The following is a 16258-nucleotide window of genomic DNA, read 5'->3' on the forward strand; positions in this document are numbered from 1 at the left end:
GTTTCAGGACCTGGGTATTCACTTACCCGGGCCATCTTAACTGACACTAAGTCTCTAGCTGTCATGTATAATGCACCGAAACCACAGGTCCCTTTCGACATCCAGGCACCATAAAACTATCCATGGTGTTCCCCAGACGCTTCACATGCCCTGGTTCAGTCCATTGACAGCACGTCGACCCCGGTATACCACATCGTTCCAATTCACTCCATTCCTTGCACGCCTTTCACCTTCCTGCATGTTCAGGCCCCGATCACTCAAAATCTTTTTCACTCCATCCCTCCACCTCCAATTTGGTCTCCCACTTCTCCTCGTTCCCTCCACCTCTGACACATATATCCTCTTTGTCAATCTTTCCTCACTCATTCTCTCCATGTGACCAAACCACCTTCTGCTCTCTCAACCACACTCCTCCTATTACCACACATCTCTTACCCTTTATTACTCACTCGATCAAACCACCTCGCACCACACAATGTCCTCAAACCTTTCATTTCCAGCACATCCACCCTCCTCCACACAGCTCTATCTATAGCCCACGCCTCGCATCCATATAGCAATGTTGGAACCACCATTCCTTCAAACATACCCACCTTTGCTCTCCAAGACAACGTTCTCGACTTCCACACATACTTCAACGCTTCCAGAACTTTCGCCCCCCTCCCCTACCCTATGATTCACTTCCGCTTTCATGGTTCCATCCGTTGCCAAATTCACTCCCAGATATCTAAAACATTTCACTTCCTCCAGTTTTCTCCATTCAAACTTACCTCCCAATTGACTTGTCCCTCGACCCTACTGTACCTAATAATCTTGCTCTTATTCACGTTTACTCTCAGCATTCTTCTTTCACACACTTAACCAAACTCAGTCACCAGCTTCTGCAGTTTCTCAGCCGAATCAGCCACCAGTGCTGTATCATCAGCGAACAACAACTGACTCACTTCCCAAGCTCTCTCATCCACAACAGACTGCATACTTGCCCCTCTCTCCAAAGCTCTTACATTCACCTCCCTAACAACCCCATCCATAAACAAATTAAACAACCATGGAGACATCACGCACACCTGCCGCAAACCAACATTTACTGAGAACCAATCACTTTCCTCTCTTCTTACACGTGCACATGCCTTACATCCTGGATAAAAACTTTTCACTGCTTCTAACAACTTGCCTCCCACACCATATATTCTTAATACCTTCCACAGAGCATCTCTATCAACTCTATCATATGCCTTCTCCAGATCCATAATGTTATATACAAATCCATTTGCTTTTCTATGTACTTTTCACATACCTTCTTCAAAGCAAACACCTGATCCACACATTCTGTGCCACTTCTAATCCACTTGGAAATGAAACACGATAAGATCTCAAGTGCATTTTCGTGGAATGATCACATCATCAGAGGTGACACAAGAAAGAAATGTAACAGTCAGTTGATACACAACAAAGAGACGTAGCTAGGACGCCATTAATCTGTGGCTTCATGATGTATCAAAGAAATTGATTTGATGTCCTCTTTGGCTCTGAAGGTTCTGCTTCTCTGGTGACCCAGAAACGGAATATTTGGAATCAGGGGAGCGGATCTTCTGAGCCAAGCACTGGTCAATGTACTGCGTCGTGAGCACGCTGGCCAGGTAGGGTGGTGGTGGTGCTGGACTACACGGGGATTGTGTCTAGATGGTACATGTGGATAAGGAGTGCTATACGGGGAGCATAACCAGAGATGGATGGTATAAGTGGATAAGGAGTGCTATACGGGGAGCATAACCAGAGATGGATGGTATAAGTGGATAAGGAGTGCTATACGGGGAGCATAACCAGAGATGGGTGGTGTAAGTGGATAAGGAGTGCTATACGGGGGGCATAACCAGAGATGGGTGGTGTAAGTGGATAAGGAGTGCTATACGGGGGGCATAACCAGAGATGGGTGGTGTAAGTGGATAAGGAGTGCTATACGGGGAGCATAACCAGAGATGGGTGGTGTAAGGGGATAAGGAGTGCTATACGGGGGGCATAACCAGAGATGGATGGTACAAGTGGATAAGGAGTGCTATACGGGGGGCATAACCAGAGATGGATGTTACAAGTGGATAAGGAGTGCTATACGGGGGGCATAACTAGAGATGATATGTTCAGTTGATAAAGTCGATCTTTTTTAGCCATAGATATAGCACGCTGGAGGATACACATTTGCACCGATCATTGTGCAAAGCGTTAATGTATATTGTCATAAAGTTGCAGCATACTAACTAAACAGTATCATCAGGAAAGCATTAGAGGGAATCCACCTTGAAGCTCGAAGGCCCGGGAGACTTAAATCGCCGGACACCACGAGTGTTACACATGTTATTGGACGTCCACCATCTAAACCGTTACCTGTGGTTTGTCCTGGAGTTACTGTGTGTGTGTGTCTGTGTGTGTGTGTGTGTGTGTGGAAGCTTAAGGATTGGCTCTGAGTGATAGGGGAAGTCTGCTTCTGTACAGATCCTTGTAATCCTCGTACTTAGATGACGAAGAAACCAGGAGAGATTTCAGTTCTCGACAGAAACTGTGAGAGAAGCAGTTGGGTATTCACCACTGGATTACTGAGAGGAACAGCTGGGGAGATCATGGGACACGAACAGATATGAAGCAGTTGGGTAGTTAGGAGAACCTGCACAACTACCATAATCTGATCTTCTTTATTGATTATATTCTTCATCAGGGTTGTGTAGTGTCGCCATGTTTGAGCCTCTGTTAAAATCCATGTCCCTTCTTCGGTAGAGAGACGGAGGTACTGCTGCGGGAGTGAGGTGCCCCTGGACTGTAAGGTGGCCACACCCACCGGTGTCTTCACCCGCGTCGCTCCAAAGGTCGTCTTCCAGGTAGGATGTTGGGCCTTGTACTACCAGCCCAGTACAAGGCTAACAGGTAAATGCGTGCGAGGAAAGGTTGTAAATGCGTATATAAGGCATGGTTGTAAATGAGTGTAAGGATGAGATGTAAATTGAAAAAATTTGTTTGGTTTGGTTTAACAGCACAGTAAATACTGGATTTCTTTCATGGGTCATTTAGATATACAGAAATACGACCAGTCAAAACATTTCAGTAGTGACGACTCGTTACAACACTCCAGTAATGACGACTATACACATTCCAGTGTGTCTGGTAGTGTACAGCTTACCACTGTGTCTGGTCGTGTACAGAGACACAGCTTACCACTGTGTCTGGTAGTGTACAGAGGCACAGCTTACCACTGTGTCTGGTAGTGTACAGAGGAACATGTTACCACTGTGTCTGGTAGTGTACGAAGACAGAGTACACCACTGTATCTGGTAGTGTACAAAGGCACAGCTTACCACTGTGTCTGGTAGTGTACATCGTCACATCTTACCACTGTGTCTGGTAGTGTACAGCGTCACATCTTACCACTGTGTCTGGTAGTGTACAGAGGCACAGCTTGCCACTGTGTCTGGTAGTGTACAGAGGCACAGCTTACCACTGTGTCTGGTAGTGTACAGAGTCACATCTTACCACTGTGTCTGGTAGTGTACAGAGGCACAGCTTACCACTGTGTCTGGTAGTGTACAGAGGCACATCTTACCACTGTGTCTGGTAGTGTACAGAGGCACATCTTACCACTGTGTCTGGTAGTGTACAGAGGCACAGCTTACCACTGTGTCTGGTAGTGTACAGAGGCACAGCTTACCACTGTGTCTGGTAGTGTACAGAGGCACATCTTACCACTGTGTCTGGTAGTGTACAGAGGCACAGTATACCAGTGTGTCTGGTAGTGTACAGAGGCACATCTTACCACTGTGTCTGGTAGTGTACAGAGGCACAGCTTACCACTTTGTCTGGTAGTGTACAGAGGCACAGTATACCAGTGTGTCTGGTAGTGTACAGAGGCACATCTTACCACTGTGTCTGGTAGTGTACAGAGGCACAGCTTGCCACTGTGTCTGGTAGTGTACAGAGGCACAGTATACCAGTGTGTCTGGTAGTGTACAGAGTCACATCTTACCACTGTGTCTGGTAGTGTACAGAGGCACATCTTACCACTGTGTCTGGTAGTGTACAGAGGCACAGCTTGCCACTGTGTCTGGTAGTGTACAGAGGCACAGTATACCAGTGTGTCTGGTAGTGTACAGAGTCACATCTTACCACTGTGTCTGGTAGTGTACAGAGTCACATCTTACCACTGTGTCTGGTAGTGTACAGAGTCACAGTATACCAGTGTGTCTGGTAGTGTACAGAGTCACATCTTACCACTGTGTCTGGTAGTGTACAGAGTCACAGTATACCAGTGTGTCTGGTAGTGTACAGAGTCACATCTTACCACTGTGTCTGGTAGTGTACAGAGGCACAGTATACCAGTGTGTCTGGTAGTGTACAGAGTCACATCTTACCACTGTGTCTGGTAGTGTACAGAGGCACAGTATACCAGTGTGTCTGGTAGTGTACAGAGTCACATCTTACCACTGTGTCTGGTAGTGTACAGAGGCACAGTATACCAGTGTGTCTGGTAGTGTACAGAGACACAGTATGTCTGGTAGTGTACAGAGGAAGAGATCATACTCTTTCTCTGGCAGCAGTTTTAAGAATACGAAAAGATGGAATAAACTTTTTCGTGATTGTAAAACGGACACGAGACATTTACCAGGAAGTCGGTTCATGGAAGAGGAGGTGCGACAAGCTGCTGTTGCTGTTTCTCACGATCGACAAGGAACGAATTACGGGAACACACTGTTTTGTGTGTGTGTGTGTGTGTGTGTGGCTGAGATGCTGGCCGTGGGAACGGCAGCTGAGAAGGTACTGAGGGGAGGAGAAAGTGGGTGTGGTGTTTGATCCAGAAAACAAGAAATACGATGAAAGAAAACAAGATGTGGTCTGGTGCCTTGCCATGTTTGATGATGGCACTGTAATGATGGGGGGTTGGTTGCCTGCGTAGGTTGTGATGTGTGATCTAATAGCTCTTGTTGGGGGATATGGATTGGCATGATGGTCTATGGGCAAGACATAATGACAGGGGACTGGCATAGGATATTTGAGTACACGTGAAGGAATTTGATCCCAAGAAATCGCGGGTAAATGTCTTGAGGGACAAGGAAAACGAGGTATGGTTGATAAATGAAAATGGTGGCTAGATGATATAATCATTAGGGCTTTGGAACATGCGAGACTGGACGTATGACTGGGGTAAGACTGTCTGCTGGACGTATAACTGGGGTAAGACTGTCTGCTGGACGTATGACTGGGGTAAGGCTGTCTGCTGGACGTATGACTGGGGTAAGACTGTCTGCTGGACGTATGACTGGGGTAAGACTGGCTGCTGGACGTATGACTGGGGTAAGACTCTTTGCTGGACGTATGACTGGGGTAAGACTGGCTGCTTCGACGTATGACTGGGGTAAGACTGGCTGCTGGACGTGTGACTGGGGTAAGACTGGCTGCTGGACGTATGACTGGGGTAAGACTGTCTGCTGGACGTATGACTGGGGTAAGACTGGCTGCTGGACGTATGACTGGGGTAAGACTGTCTGCTGGACGTATGACAGGGGTAAGACTGTCTGCTGGACGTATGACTGGGGTAAGACTGGTTGCTGGACGTATGACTGGGGTAAGACTGTCTGCTGGACGTATGACTGGGGTTAGATGGTTGCTGGACGTATGACTGGGGTTAGATGGTTGCTGGACGTATGACTGGGGTAAGACTGGTTGCTGGACGTATGACTGGGGTAAGATTGGCTGCTGGACGTATGACTGGGGTAAGACTGTCTGCTGGACGTATGACTGGGGTAAGACTGGCTGCTGGACGTATGACTGGGGTAAGACTGTCTGCTGGACGTATGACTGGGGTAAGACTATCTGCCGGACGTATGACTGGGGTAAGACTGTCTGCTGGACGTATGACTGGGGTAAGACTGGCTGCTGGACGTATGATACACTGGGGTAAGACTGGCTGCTGGACGTATGACTGGGGTAAGACTGGCTGCTGGACGTATGACTGGGGTAAGACTGGCTGCTGGACGTATGACTGGGGTAAGACTGTCTGCTGGACGTATGACTGGGGTAAGACTGGCTGCTGGACGTATGACTGGGGTAAGACTGTCTGCTGGACGTATGACTGGGGTAAGACTGGTTGCTGGACGTATGACTGGGGTAAGACTGTCTGCTGGACGTATGACTGGGGTAAGACTGTCTGCTGGACGTATGACTGGGGTAAGACTGGTTGCTGGACGTATGACTGGGGTAAGACTGTCTGCTGGACGTATGACTGGGGTAAGACTGTCTGCTGGACGTATGACTGGGGTAAGACTGGCTGCTGGACGTATGATTCAAACAGGAAGCGTTATGGGACAGACTAACGCTCTTGCCGTGAGTGCAGAGAACGGTGAGGGGAGTGAGTGTGGCGAAGTCGGGTTGTGGTACGTCCGTAAGTTAATGGTTTTCGTCCCATCACGGGAGAGTGGCCGGGTGGGAACCCGGAGAGGAAGTGGCTCTTCTTGCAGATGTTACTGTATCGCTGAGAGTCAGGAAGGTAGGAAGTTTAGCGCTAAATGTGACATGGGACGAGCGTGTCTCATGACGCGAGAGGGGGTTAACTCTGGTGGTTGTGTGGGCTGCTGAATGCGTCCATATGGGAGTGGAAATAGATATCTGAGTTCAAGGAAAAAAGTAGGGAACACTAGAGGAATAGACTGGTAGAATAGTAGATAGAAAGACAGACAGCTGATGAGAATATGAGAGTGGACATGCTGGAGGGTTGTTCTGTGATGTGTAAGGACCCAGGGTGACTGTGATGTGTAAGGACCCAGGGTGACTGTGATGTGTAAGGACCCAAGGTGACTGTGATGTGTAAGGACCCAGGGTGACTGTGATGTGTAAGGACCCAAGGTGACTGTGATATGTAGGGACCCAAGGTGACTGTGATGTATAGGGACCCAGGGTGACTGTGATGTGTAAGGACCCAGGGTGACTGTGATCTGTGGGGACCCAGGGTGACTGTGATGTGTAGTAGGGACCCAGGGTGACTGTGATGTGTAAGGACCCAGGGTGACTGTGATGTGTGGGGACCCAGGGTGACTGTGGAGTGTAGGGGCCCAGGGTGACTGTGATGTGTAAGGACCCAGGGTGACTGTGATGTGCAGTAGGGACCCAGGGTGACTGTGATGTGTAAGGACCCAGGGTGACTATGATGTGTAATAAGGACCCAGGGTGACTGTGATGTGTAGGGACCCAGGGTGACTGTGATGTGTAGTAGGGACCCAGGGTGACTGTGATGTGTAGTAGGGACCCAGGGTGACTGTGATGTGTAAGGACCCAGGGTGACTGTGATGTGTAGTAGGGACCCAGGGTGACTGTGATGTGTAAGGACCCAAGGTGACTGTGATGTATAGGGACCCAGGGTGACTGTGATGTGTAAGGACCCAGGGTGACTGTGATGTGTAGGGATCCAGGGTGACTGTGATGTGTAGGGACCCAAGGTGACTGTGATGTGTAGGGACCCAGGGTGACTGTGATGTGTAGGGACCCAGGGTGACTGTGATGTGTAAGGACCCAGGGTGACTGTGAGTGTAATAAGGGCCCAAGGTGACTGTGATATGTAGGGACCCAGGGTGACTGTGATGTGTAAGGACCCAGGGTGACTGTGATGGGTGTGGGACCCAGGGTGACTGTGATGTGTAGGAACCAAGAGTGACTGTGGATGTGTAGGGACCCAAAGTGACTATGTGATGTGTAATAAGGACCCAGGGTGACTGTGATGTGTAAGGGACTGGTGGACTGTGATGTATAGGGACCCAGGTGACTGTGTTGTGTAGGGGACCAGGGTGACTGTGTTGTGTAATAAGGACCCCAGGGGTTGATGGTGATATGTGATAAGGACCCCAGGGTAAACTTTCTGATGTGTATGGACCATGGTGACTGTGATGTTGTAGGGACCCAGGGTGACTGTGATTGTGTAATAAGGGCCAAGGTGACTGTGATGTTGTAGGGACCCAGGGTGACTGTGATGTTGGTAGGGACCCAGGGTGACTGTGATGTGTTATAAAGGACCTGGGTGGACTTTGATGTGTGATAAGGAGGCCAGGGTAAACTTTTGATGTGTAAGGATTCCTTAGGTGATGTTGAAGTGTAGGGACCCAGGGTTTGACTGTGTTGTGTAATAAGGACCAAAGGTGACTGTGATCTGTGTAGGGACCCAGGGTGGACTGTGATGTGTATAAGGACCCAGGGTGACTGTTGATGTGTAATAAGGACCCAGGGTGGAATGTGATGTGTAATAAGGACCCAGGGTGACTGTTGATGTGTAATAGGACCCAAAGGTGTCTGAGATGTGTAATAAGGGACCAGGGTGACTGTGATGTGTATAAGGACCCAGGGTTGTGACTGTGATGTGTAGGGAACCCAGGGTGACTGGATGTGTAATAAGACCCATGGTGACTGTGTGATGTAGTAATAAGGGACCCCAGTGATGTGTAATAAGGACCCATGGTGACTGTGATGTGTAATAAGGACCCAGGGTGACTGTGATGTGTAGGGACCCAGGGTGACTGTGATGTGTAAAGACCCAGGGTGACTGTGATGTGTAAGGACCCAGGGTGACTGTGATGTGCAATAAGGACCCAGGGTGACTGTGATGTGTAATAAGGACCCAAGGTGACTGTGATGTGTAATAAGGACCCAAGGTGACTGTGATGTGCAAGGACCTAGGGTGACTGTGATGTGTAATAAGGACCCAGGGTGACTGTGATGTGCCAGGACCCAGGGTGACTGTGATGTGCCAGGACCCAGGGTGACTGTGATGTGTAATAAGGACCCAGGGTGACTGTGATGTGTAATAAGGCCCCAGGGTGACTGTGATGTGTAGGGACCCAGGGTGACTGTGATGTGTAAGGACCCAGGGTGACTGTGATGTGTAAGGACCCAGGGTGACTGTGATGTGCAATAAGGACCCAGGGTGACTGTGATGTGTAATAAGGACCCAGGGTGACTGTGATGTATAGGGACCCAGGGTGACTGTGATGTGTAGGGACCCAGGGTGACTGTGATGTGTAATACGGACCCAAGGTGACTGTGATGTGTAGGGACCCAGGGTGACTGTGATGTGTAATAAGGACCCAAGGTGACTGTGATGTGCTGGGATCGCTGATGTTCTTCACATCCTTCACATAACTGTTCATATCGTTAGGTGGAGAATGTTTTCAATTTTGCCAACGATTCCGTCTGTCACAATTTCTCCTGCGATTCACTGAATACCATAATCTTAACAACAAAAACTAACAGGAAACAGCTCTCGGCTTCCTCCCAGTTAACACAAATGGATCAAACACTACCTTAAGCTTGCTTAATATCGTGAGACAGACACATTGATGATTTGCAGTGTATTGACGATGTATGGACGATGTGATGTCCATGGGCTGAACATTTCTTTTGGAGGTTCTGGGAGGTAATACTTTCTTAAACTCTAGCTGAGAGTCAGCTCTCGCAACAGCTTCTGGCGTGGCGCTGCCGATCCTTAGCATTGTGCGTTGATGGCTAACACTACACCGTTGCAGGTGACTGGTCTCCCGCCACTCTCTGACCCTTATCCTCCTGCACGGGTGCGGGACCTGCAGGCCTCTCCATCACTGTCTCAGGTGAACCTCACCTGGACAGCCACAGGGGACGACTACGACGCAGGCACAGGTACGATGCACAGCTACGGACCCCAGTAGTGAGCGGTGGTGTACAGATCATGACCGTACCACAGGAATATGGTGTTATGACCGGGCATCTTCCTCCCGGCAGTGTCCGGATACGAGATTCGTCTGAGCGCCAACCGGAGGGACCTTCTGGACTCGACCTTCCATCTCTCTTGTCGCAGCACCCTCGTCCTGAGCCTGGCGCAGTCCTGGGCGAGGCGGGAGCTGTTCCTTGAGGGCGGGCAGACCGTCGCCCTCCGCCTGGACCTGGCGAAGCAACTCGAGTACAACAGACTGTACTTCGTCGCGCTCAAGGCGACGGATGACACGGGCAGGAAGAGGTAGGAACTGCTGTATTGAAGAAATGTTTACATTTTGGTCTCTCTCTCTCTCTCTCTCTCTCTCTCTCTCTCTCTCTCTCTGCGTCTGGCACAGTGCTTCCCTTTACGTACAAGTCTATTGTGGCACGGGAGATTCTTCTGCCTTCTCGCCACAGAACAGACCTCACCTTGATAGAAAAAAAAAAACCCTCTCTAAACCCACACACACATTCCTTCACTCCGTCCCTCTCCTTACCTTCTAGTTTCCTCGCGTTAATGCAACCATTATACACTCTCGCGTTAGACATCCATTATAAACACTCTTCGTCCTGCCTCACATTATTCATTCCGTGTTGTGTACTCCCCCACCCTCACAGCTGCCTCACTCAGAGGCGCACATCTTGGAAGTGTAGCGCAACGGTAAGTACTCGTTGTCCAGTTTGCGCTGCTCCCAACGCCTGCCTCACTCCCACTTGGCCATCCGAACAGCACTGGTCACATGGCATGTCTTCTCCAAGTCACAGCCTCTCTGATCATATATTACCCTCATTGATCATCATTGCCCACCTCCCTGATCATATATTACCTTCATTAATCATCACTTTTCGCCTCTCTGATCATGTATTACCTTCATTGATCATCATTGCCCACCTCCCTGATCATATATTACCTTCATTGATCATCATTGCCCACCTCCCTGATCATGTATTACCTTCATTGATCATCATTGCCCACCTCCCTGATCATGTATTACCTTCATTGATCATCATTGCCCACCTCCCTGATCATGTATTACCTTCATTGATCATCATTGCCCACCTCCCTGATCATGTATTACCCTCATTGATCATCATTGCCCACCTCCCTGATCATGTATTACCTTCATTGATCATCGTTGTCCACCTCCCTGATCATGTATTACCTTCATTGATCATCATTGCCCACCTCCCTGATCATGTATTACCCTCATTGATCATCATTGCCCACCTCCCTGATCATGTATTACCTTCATTGATCATCGTTGTCCACCTCCCTGATCATGTATTACCTTCATTGATCATCACTGTCCACCTCCCTGATCATGTATTACCTTCATTGATCATCACTGTTCACCTCTGTGATCATGTATTACCTTCATTGATCATCACTGTCCACCTCCCTTATCATGTATTACCTTCATTGATCATCACTGTTCACCTCTGTGATCATGTATTACCTTCATTGATCATCATTGCCCACCTCCCTGATCATGTATTACCTTCATTAATCATCATTGTCCTCCTCCCTGATCATGTATTACCTTCATTAATCATCAGTGTCCACAATGTTTTACCTTCATTGATCATCACTGTCCGCCTCCTTGATCATATTTTACCTTCATTAATCATCACTGTTCGCCTTCCTGATCATATATTGCCTTCATTAATCATCACTGTCCGCCTCCTTGATCATATATTACCTTCATTAATCATCACTGTCCGCCTCCTTGATCATATTTTACCTTCATTAATCATCACTGTTCGCCTCTCTGATCATATATTACCTTCATTAATCATCACTGTTCGCCTCTCTGATCATGTATTGCCTTCAGTCATCACTGTCCGCCTCCTTGATCATATATTGCCTTCATTAATTATCATTGTCCGCCTCTCTGATCATTTATTACCTTCATTAATCATCACTGTCCGCCTCTCTGATCATATATTACCTTCATTAATCATCACTGTCCGCCTCCTTGATCATATATTGTCTTCATCAATCATCACTGTCCGCGTCTCTGATCATATGTAACCTTCATTAATCATCGCTGTCCACCTCCCTGATCATGTATTATCTTCATTAATCATCACTGTCCGCCTCCCTTATCACATATTACCTTTATTATTCATCACTGTCCGCCTCCCTCATCACATATTACCTTTATCAATCATCACTGTCTACCTCCCTGATCACGTTTTACATTTATTAATCATCACTGTCCGCCTCCTTGCTTCATTATTCATCACTGTCTGCCTCCCTCATCACATATTAGCTTCATTAATCATCAGTTACACTTTAGAATGTCTTCATGCATCTTCACCTGCATTTATATTACTTTTTTCAGACTTGATCGCCGTTTCACATGTTAGCGAGGTAGCGCGAGGAAACATACTAAGAAAGGCACATCCGCTCACACACACACACACACACACACACATATATATATATATATATATATATATATATATATATATATATATATATATATATATATATATATATATATGAATAATGTATATCTTTATATTTGCTCGCCATCACCCATTTCCGACGTCTCTCCGATCCACAGGAAACAGCACAAATGCATAAAAGAAAATAATAATATATATATATATATATATATATATATATATATATATATATATATATATATATATATATATATATATGGAGGAAGTGAAGTGTTTTAGATATCTGGGAGTGGATCTGGCAGCGGATGGAACCATGGAAGCGGAGGTGGATCATAGGGTGGGGGAGGGGGCGAAAATTCTGGGGGCCTTGAAGAATGTGTGGAAGTCGAGAACATTATCTCGGAAAGCAAAAATGGGTATGTTTGAAGGAATAGTGGTTCCAACAATGTTGTATGGCTGCGAGGCGTGGGCTATGGATAGAGTTGTGCGCAGGAGGATGGATGTGCTGGAAATGAGATGTTTGAGGACAATGTGTGGTGTGAGGTGGTTTGATCGAGTGAGTAACGTAAGGGTAAGAGAGATGTGTGGAAATAAAAAGAGCGTGGTTGAGAGAGCAGAAGAGGGTGTTTTGAAGTGGTTTGGGCACATGGAGAGAATGAGTGAGGAAAGATTGACCAAGAGGATATATGTGTCGGAGGTGGAGGGAACGAGGAGAAGAGGGAGACCAAATTGGAGGTGGAAAGATGGAGTGAAAAAGATTTTGTGTGATCGGGGCCTGAACATGCAGGAGGGTGAAAGGAGGGCAAGGAATAGAGTGAATTGGAGCGATGTGGTATACCGGGGTTGACGTGCTGTCAGTGGATTGAATCAAGGCATGTGAAGCGTCTGGGGTAAACCATGGAAAGCTGTGTAGGTATGTATATTTGCGTGTGTGGACGTATGTATATACGTGTGTATGGGGGGGGGGGGGGGGTTGGGCCATTTCTTTCGTCTGTTTCCTTGCGCTACCTCGCAAACGCGGGAGACAGCGACAAAGTATAAAAAAAAAAAAAAATATATATATATATATATATATATATATATATATATATATATATATATATATATTATCCCTGGGGATAGGGGAGAAAGAATACTTCCCACGTATTCCCTGCGTGTCGTAGAAGGCGACTAAAAGGGGAGGGAGCGGGTGGCTGGAAATCCTCCCCTCTCGTTTTTTTTTTTTTTTAATTTTCCAAAAGAAGGAACAGAGAAGGGGGCCAGGTGAGGATATTCCCTCTAAGGCCCAGTCCTCTGTTCTTAACGCTACCTCGCTAATGCGGGAAATGACGAATAGTATGAAAGAAAGAAAGATACATATATATATATATATATATATATATATATATATATATATATATATATATATATATATATATATATATATATATATATATCCTTTTCCCCACACCCGATCGCCGCCCCTGCATCAGTGAGGTAGCTCCAGAAAACAGACGAAGAAAGGCCACATTCGTTCACAATCAGTACATGGTTTACCCCAGACGTTTTACAATGCCCTGGTTCAGTCCATTGACAGCATATTGACCTCAGTAAACCAAATCCTTCCAATTCACTCTGTTCCGTCCATGCCTTTCACCCTCCTGCATGTTCAGGCCCCAATCGCTCAAAACCTTTTTCATTCCATCCTTCCACCTCCAATTTGGTCTCCCACTCTTCCTTGTTCTCTCTACCTCTGACACATATATCCTCTTTGTCAATCTTTCCTCACTCATTCTCTCCATATGTCCAGACAATTTCAAGAGACCCTCTTCTGCTCTCTAAACCACACACTTTGTATTACCCTACCATCACTTACTTGATCAAACCACCTTACATCACATATTGTCCTCAAACGTTTCATTGGGAACATATCCACCTTCTTCCACACAGCCCTATCTATAGCCCATGCCTCACATCCTTATGATATTGTTGGAACTAATTCCTTCAAACATACCGAGTTTTTGCCCTCCCAAATAACGTTCTCTCTTTCCAAACATTCTTTAGTGCACCCAGAACCTTCGCCCCTCCCTGCCATCCTATGAATCACTTCCGCTTCCATTGTTCCATTCGCAGCCATGTCCAGTCCCAGATATCTAAAACACTTCACTTCCTCCAGTTTTTATCCATTCAAACTCACTTCCAGCTACCCTGTCCCTCAACCCCGCTGAACCAAGTAAATTTGCTTCCAAACTCAGTCATCAACTTCTGCAGTTTCTCACTCAAATCAGCCACCAGTGCTGTATATGCTAACAACTGACTCACTTCCCAGGCCCTCTCATCCCCAACAGACTGCATACTTGCCCCTCTCTCCAAAACCCTTGCATTTACCTCCCTAACCACCCGATCCATAAACAAATTAAACAACCATAGAGACATCACGCACCCTTGACGCAAATCGACCTTCACTTAGAACCGTTCACTCTACTTTTCCTACTCCTACACATGCCTTACACCCTTGTTAAGTACTTATCACTACTTCTAAGAGCTCACCTCCCACACCATATATTCTTATGACCTTCCACATACATCTCTTATCAAACCTATCCTATACCCTCTCCAGATCCATAGATGTTGCATACAAATCCACCGGTTTTTCTAAGTATTTTTCGCACACATTCTTCAAAGCAAACACCTGATCCACACATCCTCTACCACTTCTGAAACCACACTGCTCTTTTCCAACCCGATTATCTATGTGTGTCTCCGCCCTCTCAATCAATACCCTCGTTTACATTTTACCAGGTAAACTCAACAAATTTATACCTCTGTAATTTGAATACTCCTTATGCCTGTGTACAGTGGCGCTATACATGCATTCCACCAATCCTCAGGCACCTCACCATGATTCACACATCCAGTAAATATCCTTACCAGCCAATCATCAACATAGTCACCACCTATCTTAATAAATTCAAATGCAGTACCATCCACTCCAGCCGCTTTGCCGCATTTCATCTTGCGTATGGCTTTCGCCACCTCTTCTCTCTTCACAAAACCACGCTCACTGACTTTCTTACTTCCCATACTATCCGGACCGAAACGTTTACCTTACGTCTGCCACTCTATCAATTATCCGGACGGAAACACCTTGCCTTTCCTGCTATATCATCAAACGCATTCATCTGTCCTTCATAATACTCATTTCCTCTCTTCTCTTCATCATTACCTGCTATCATTTCCCCTTCTGCCCCCTTCACCGATGTTCCCATTTGTTCTCTTGTCTTTTCGCTTCTTATTTACCTCCTCCTGAAACATCTTTTCACTTTTCTTAAAGTTTAATGACATTCTCTCAGCATAACACTCATTCTATCATTGTCCCAAAAGATTTAAGGATACTCTTTCATCCTAACTCTCATTCCTCTTGACCTCCTGCCGCTTTCTCTTTTACATTCCCCAATCATTTGCATTCCTTCCCTTTAAGTACAGCCCAAACGCATCTCTTATCCCTTTTACTAGCAACTTTACTTCCTCATTCCACCACTCACTCACTACCTTTCTAATCTGCCCACCTCCCACCTTTGGCAAGGCACGTGCAGATCTTGCACATGCCGTCACTGCTTCCATAAGTACCTCCCATTCTTCACTCACTCCCCTCACTTGATTTGCTCTCACCTTTTGCCATTTTGCATTCAATCTCTCTTGGTATTTCTTCACATAAGTGTCCTTTCCAAGCTCATTTACTCTCACCACTCCTTTCTCCTCATTATTGTTTCCTCTTTTTCGAAAACCACAAATCTTCACTCTCGCCTCTGTAAGACAGTGATAAGACGTTCCACCAACTGCCCATCTCAGCACATTTACATCCAAAAGTCTCTCTTTTACGCGCCGATGGACTAAATTACAATATGATAATGCTCATTGACCATCTCTCCTATTCACATTCGTATACTTGTGTATATCCCTCTTTTTTAAACCACATATTCCTAATCACGAATCTTTTTTCAGCACACAATTCCAGAAGCTCTTCACCATTTCCATTCATAACATTGAATATCCCATGTACGTCAATTATACTTTCACGTGGCACATTACTTACCTTCGCATTTGAATCGCCCAT

At 46.5% G+C, this 16258-nt stretch overlaps 1 protein-coding gene across 1 annotated transcript in view; it reads left to right on the forward strand.

Annotated features, from left to right (window-relative positions):
- LOC139765736 (calcium-activated chloride channel regulator 4A-like) overlaps nt 1-16258 on the forward strand; it is a 32385-nt gene that overhangs the window by 9966 nt on the left and 6161 nt on the right. The window contains exons 9-11 of the mRNA XM_071693553.1: nt 2770-2870; nt 9546-9675; nt 9778-10012. Of these exons, the coding sequence (XP_071549654.1) occupies nt 2770-2870; nt 9546-9675; nt 9778-10012 (466 nt within the window). The remainder of the gene's footprint in view (nt 1-2769; nt 2871-9545; nt 9676-9777; nt 10013-16258) is intronic.

The sequence above is a fragment of the Panulirus ornatus genome, chromosome 55 (genome assembly GCF_036320965.1).
Source record: "Panulirus ornatus isolate Po-2019 chromosome 55, ASM3632096v1, whole genome shotgun sequence".
Lineage (NCBI taxonomy): Eukaryota > Metazoa > Arthropoda > Malacostraca > Decapoda > Palinuridae > Panulirus > Panulirus ornatus.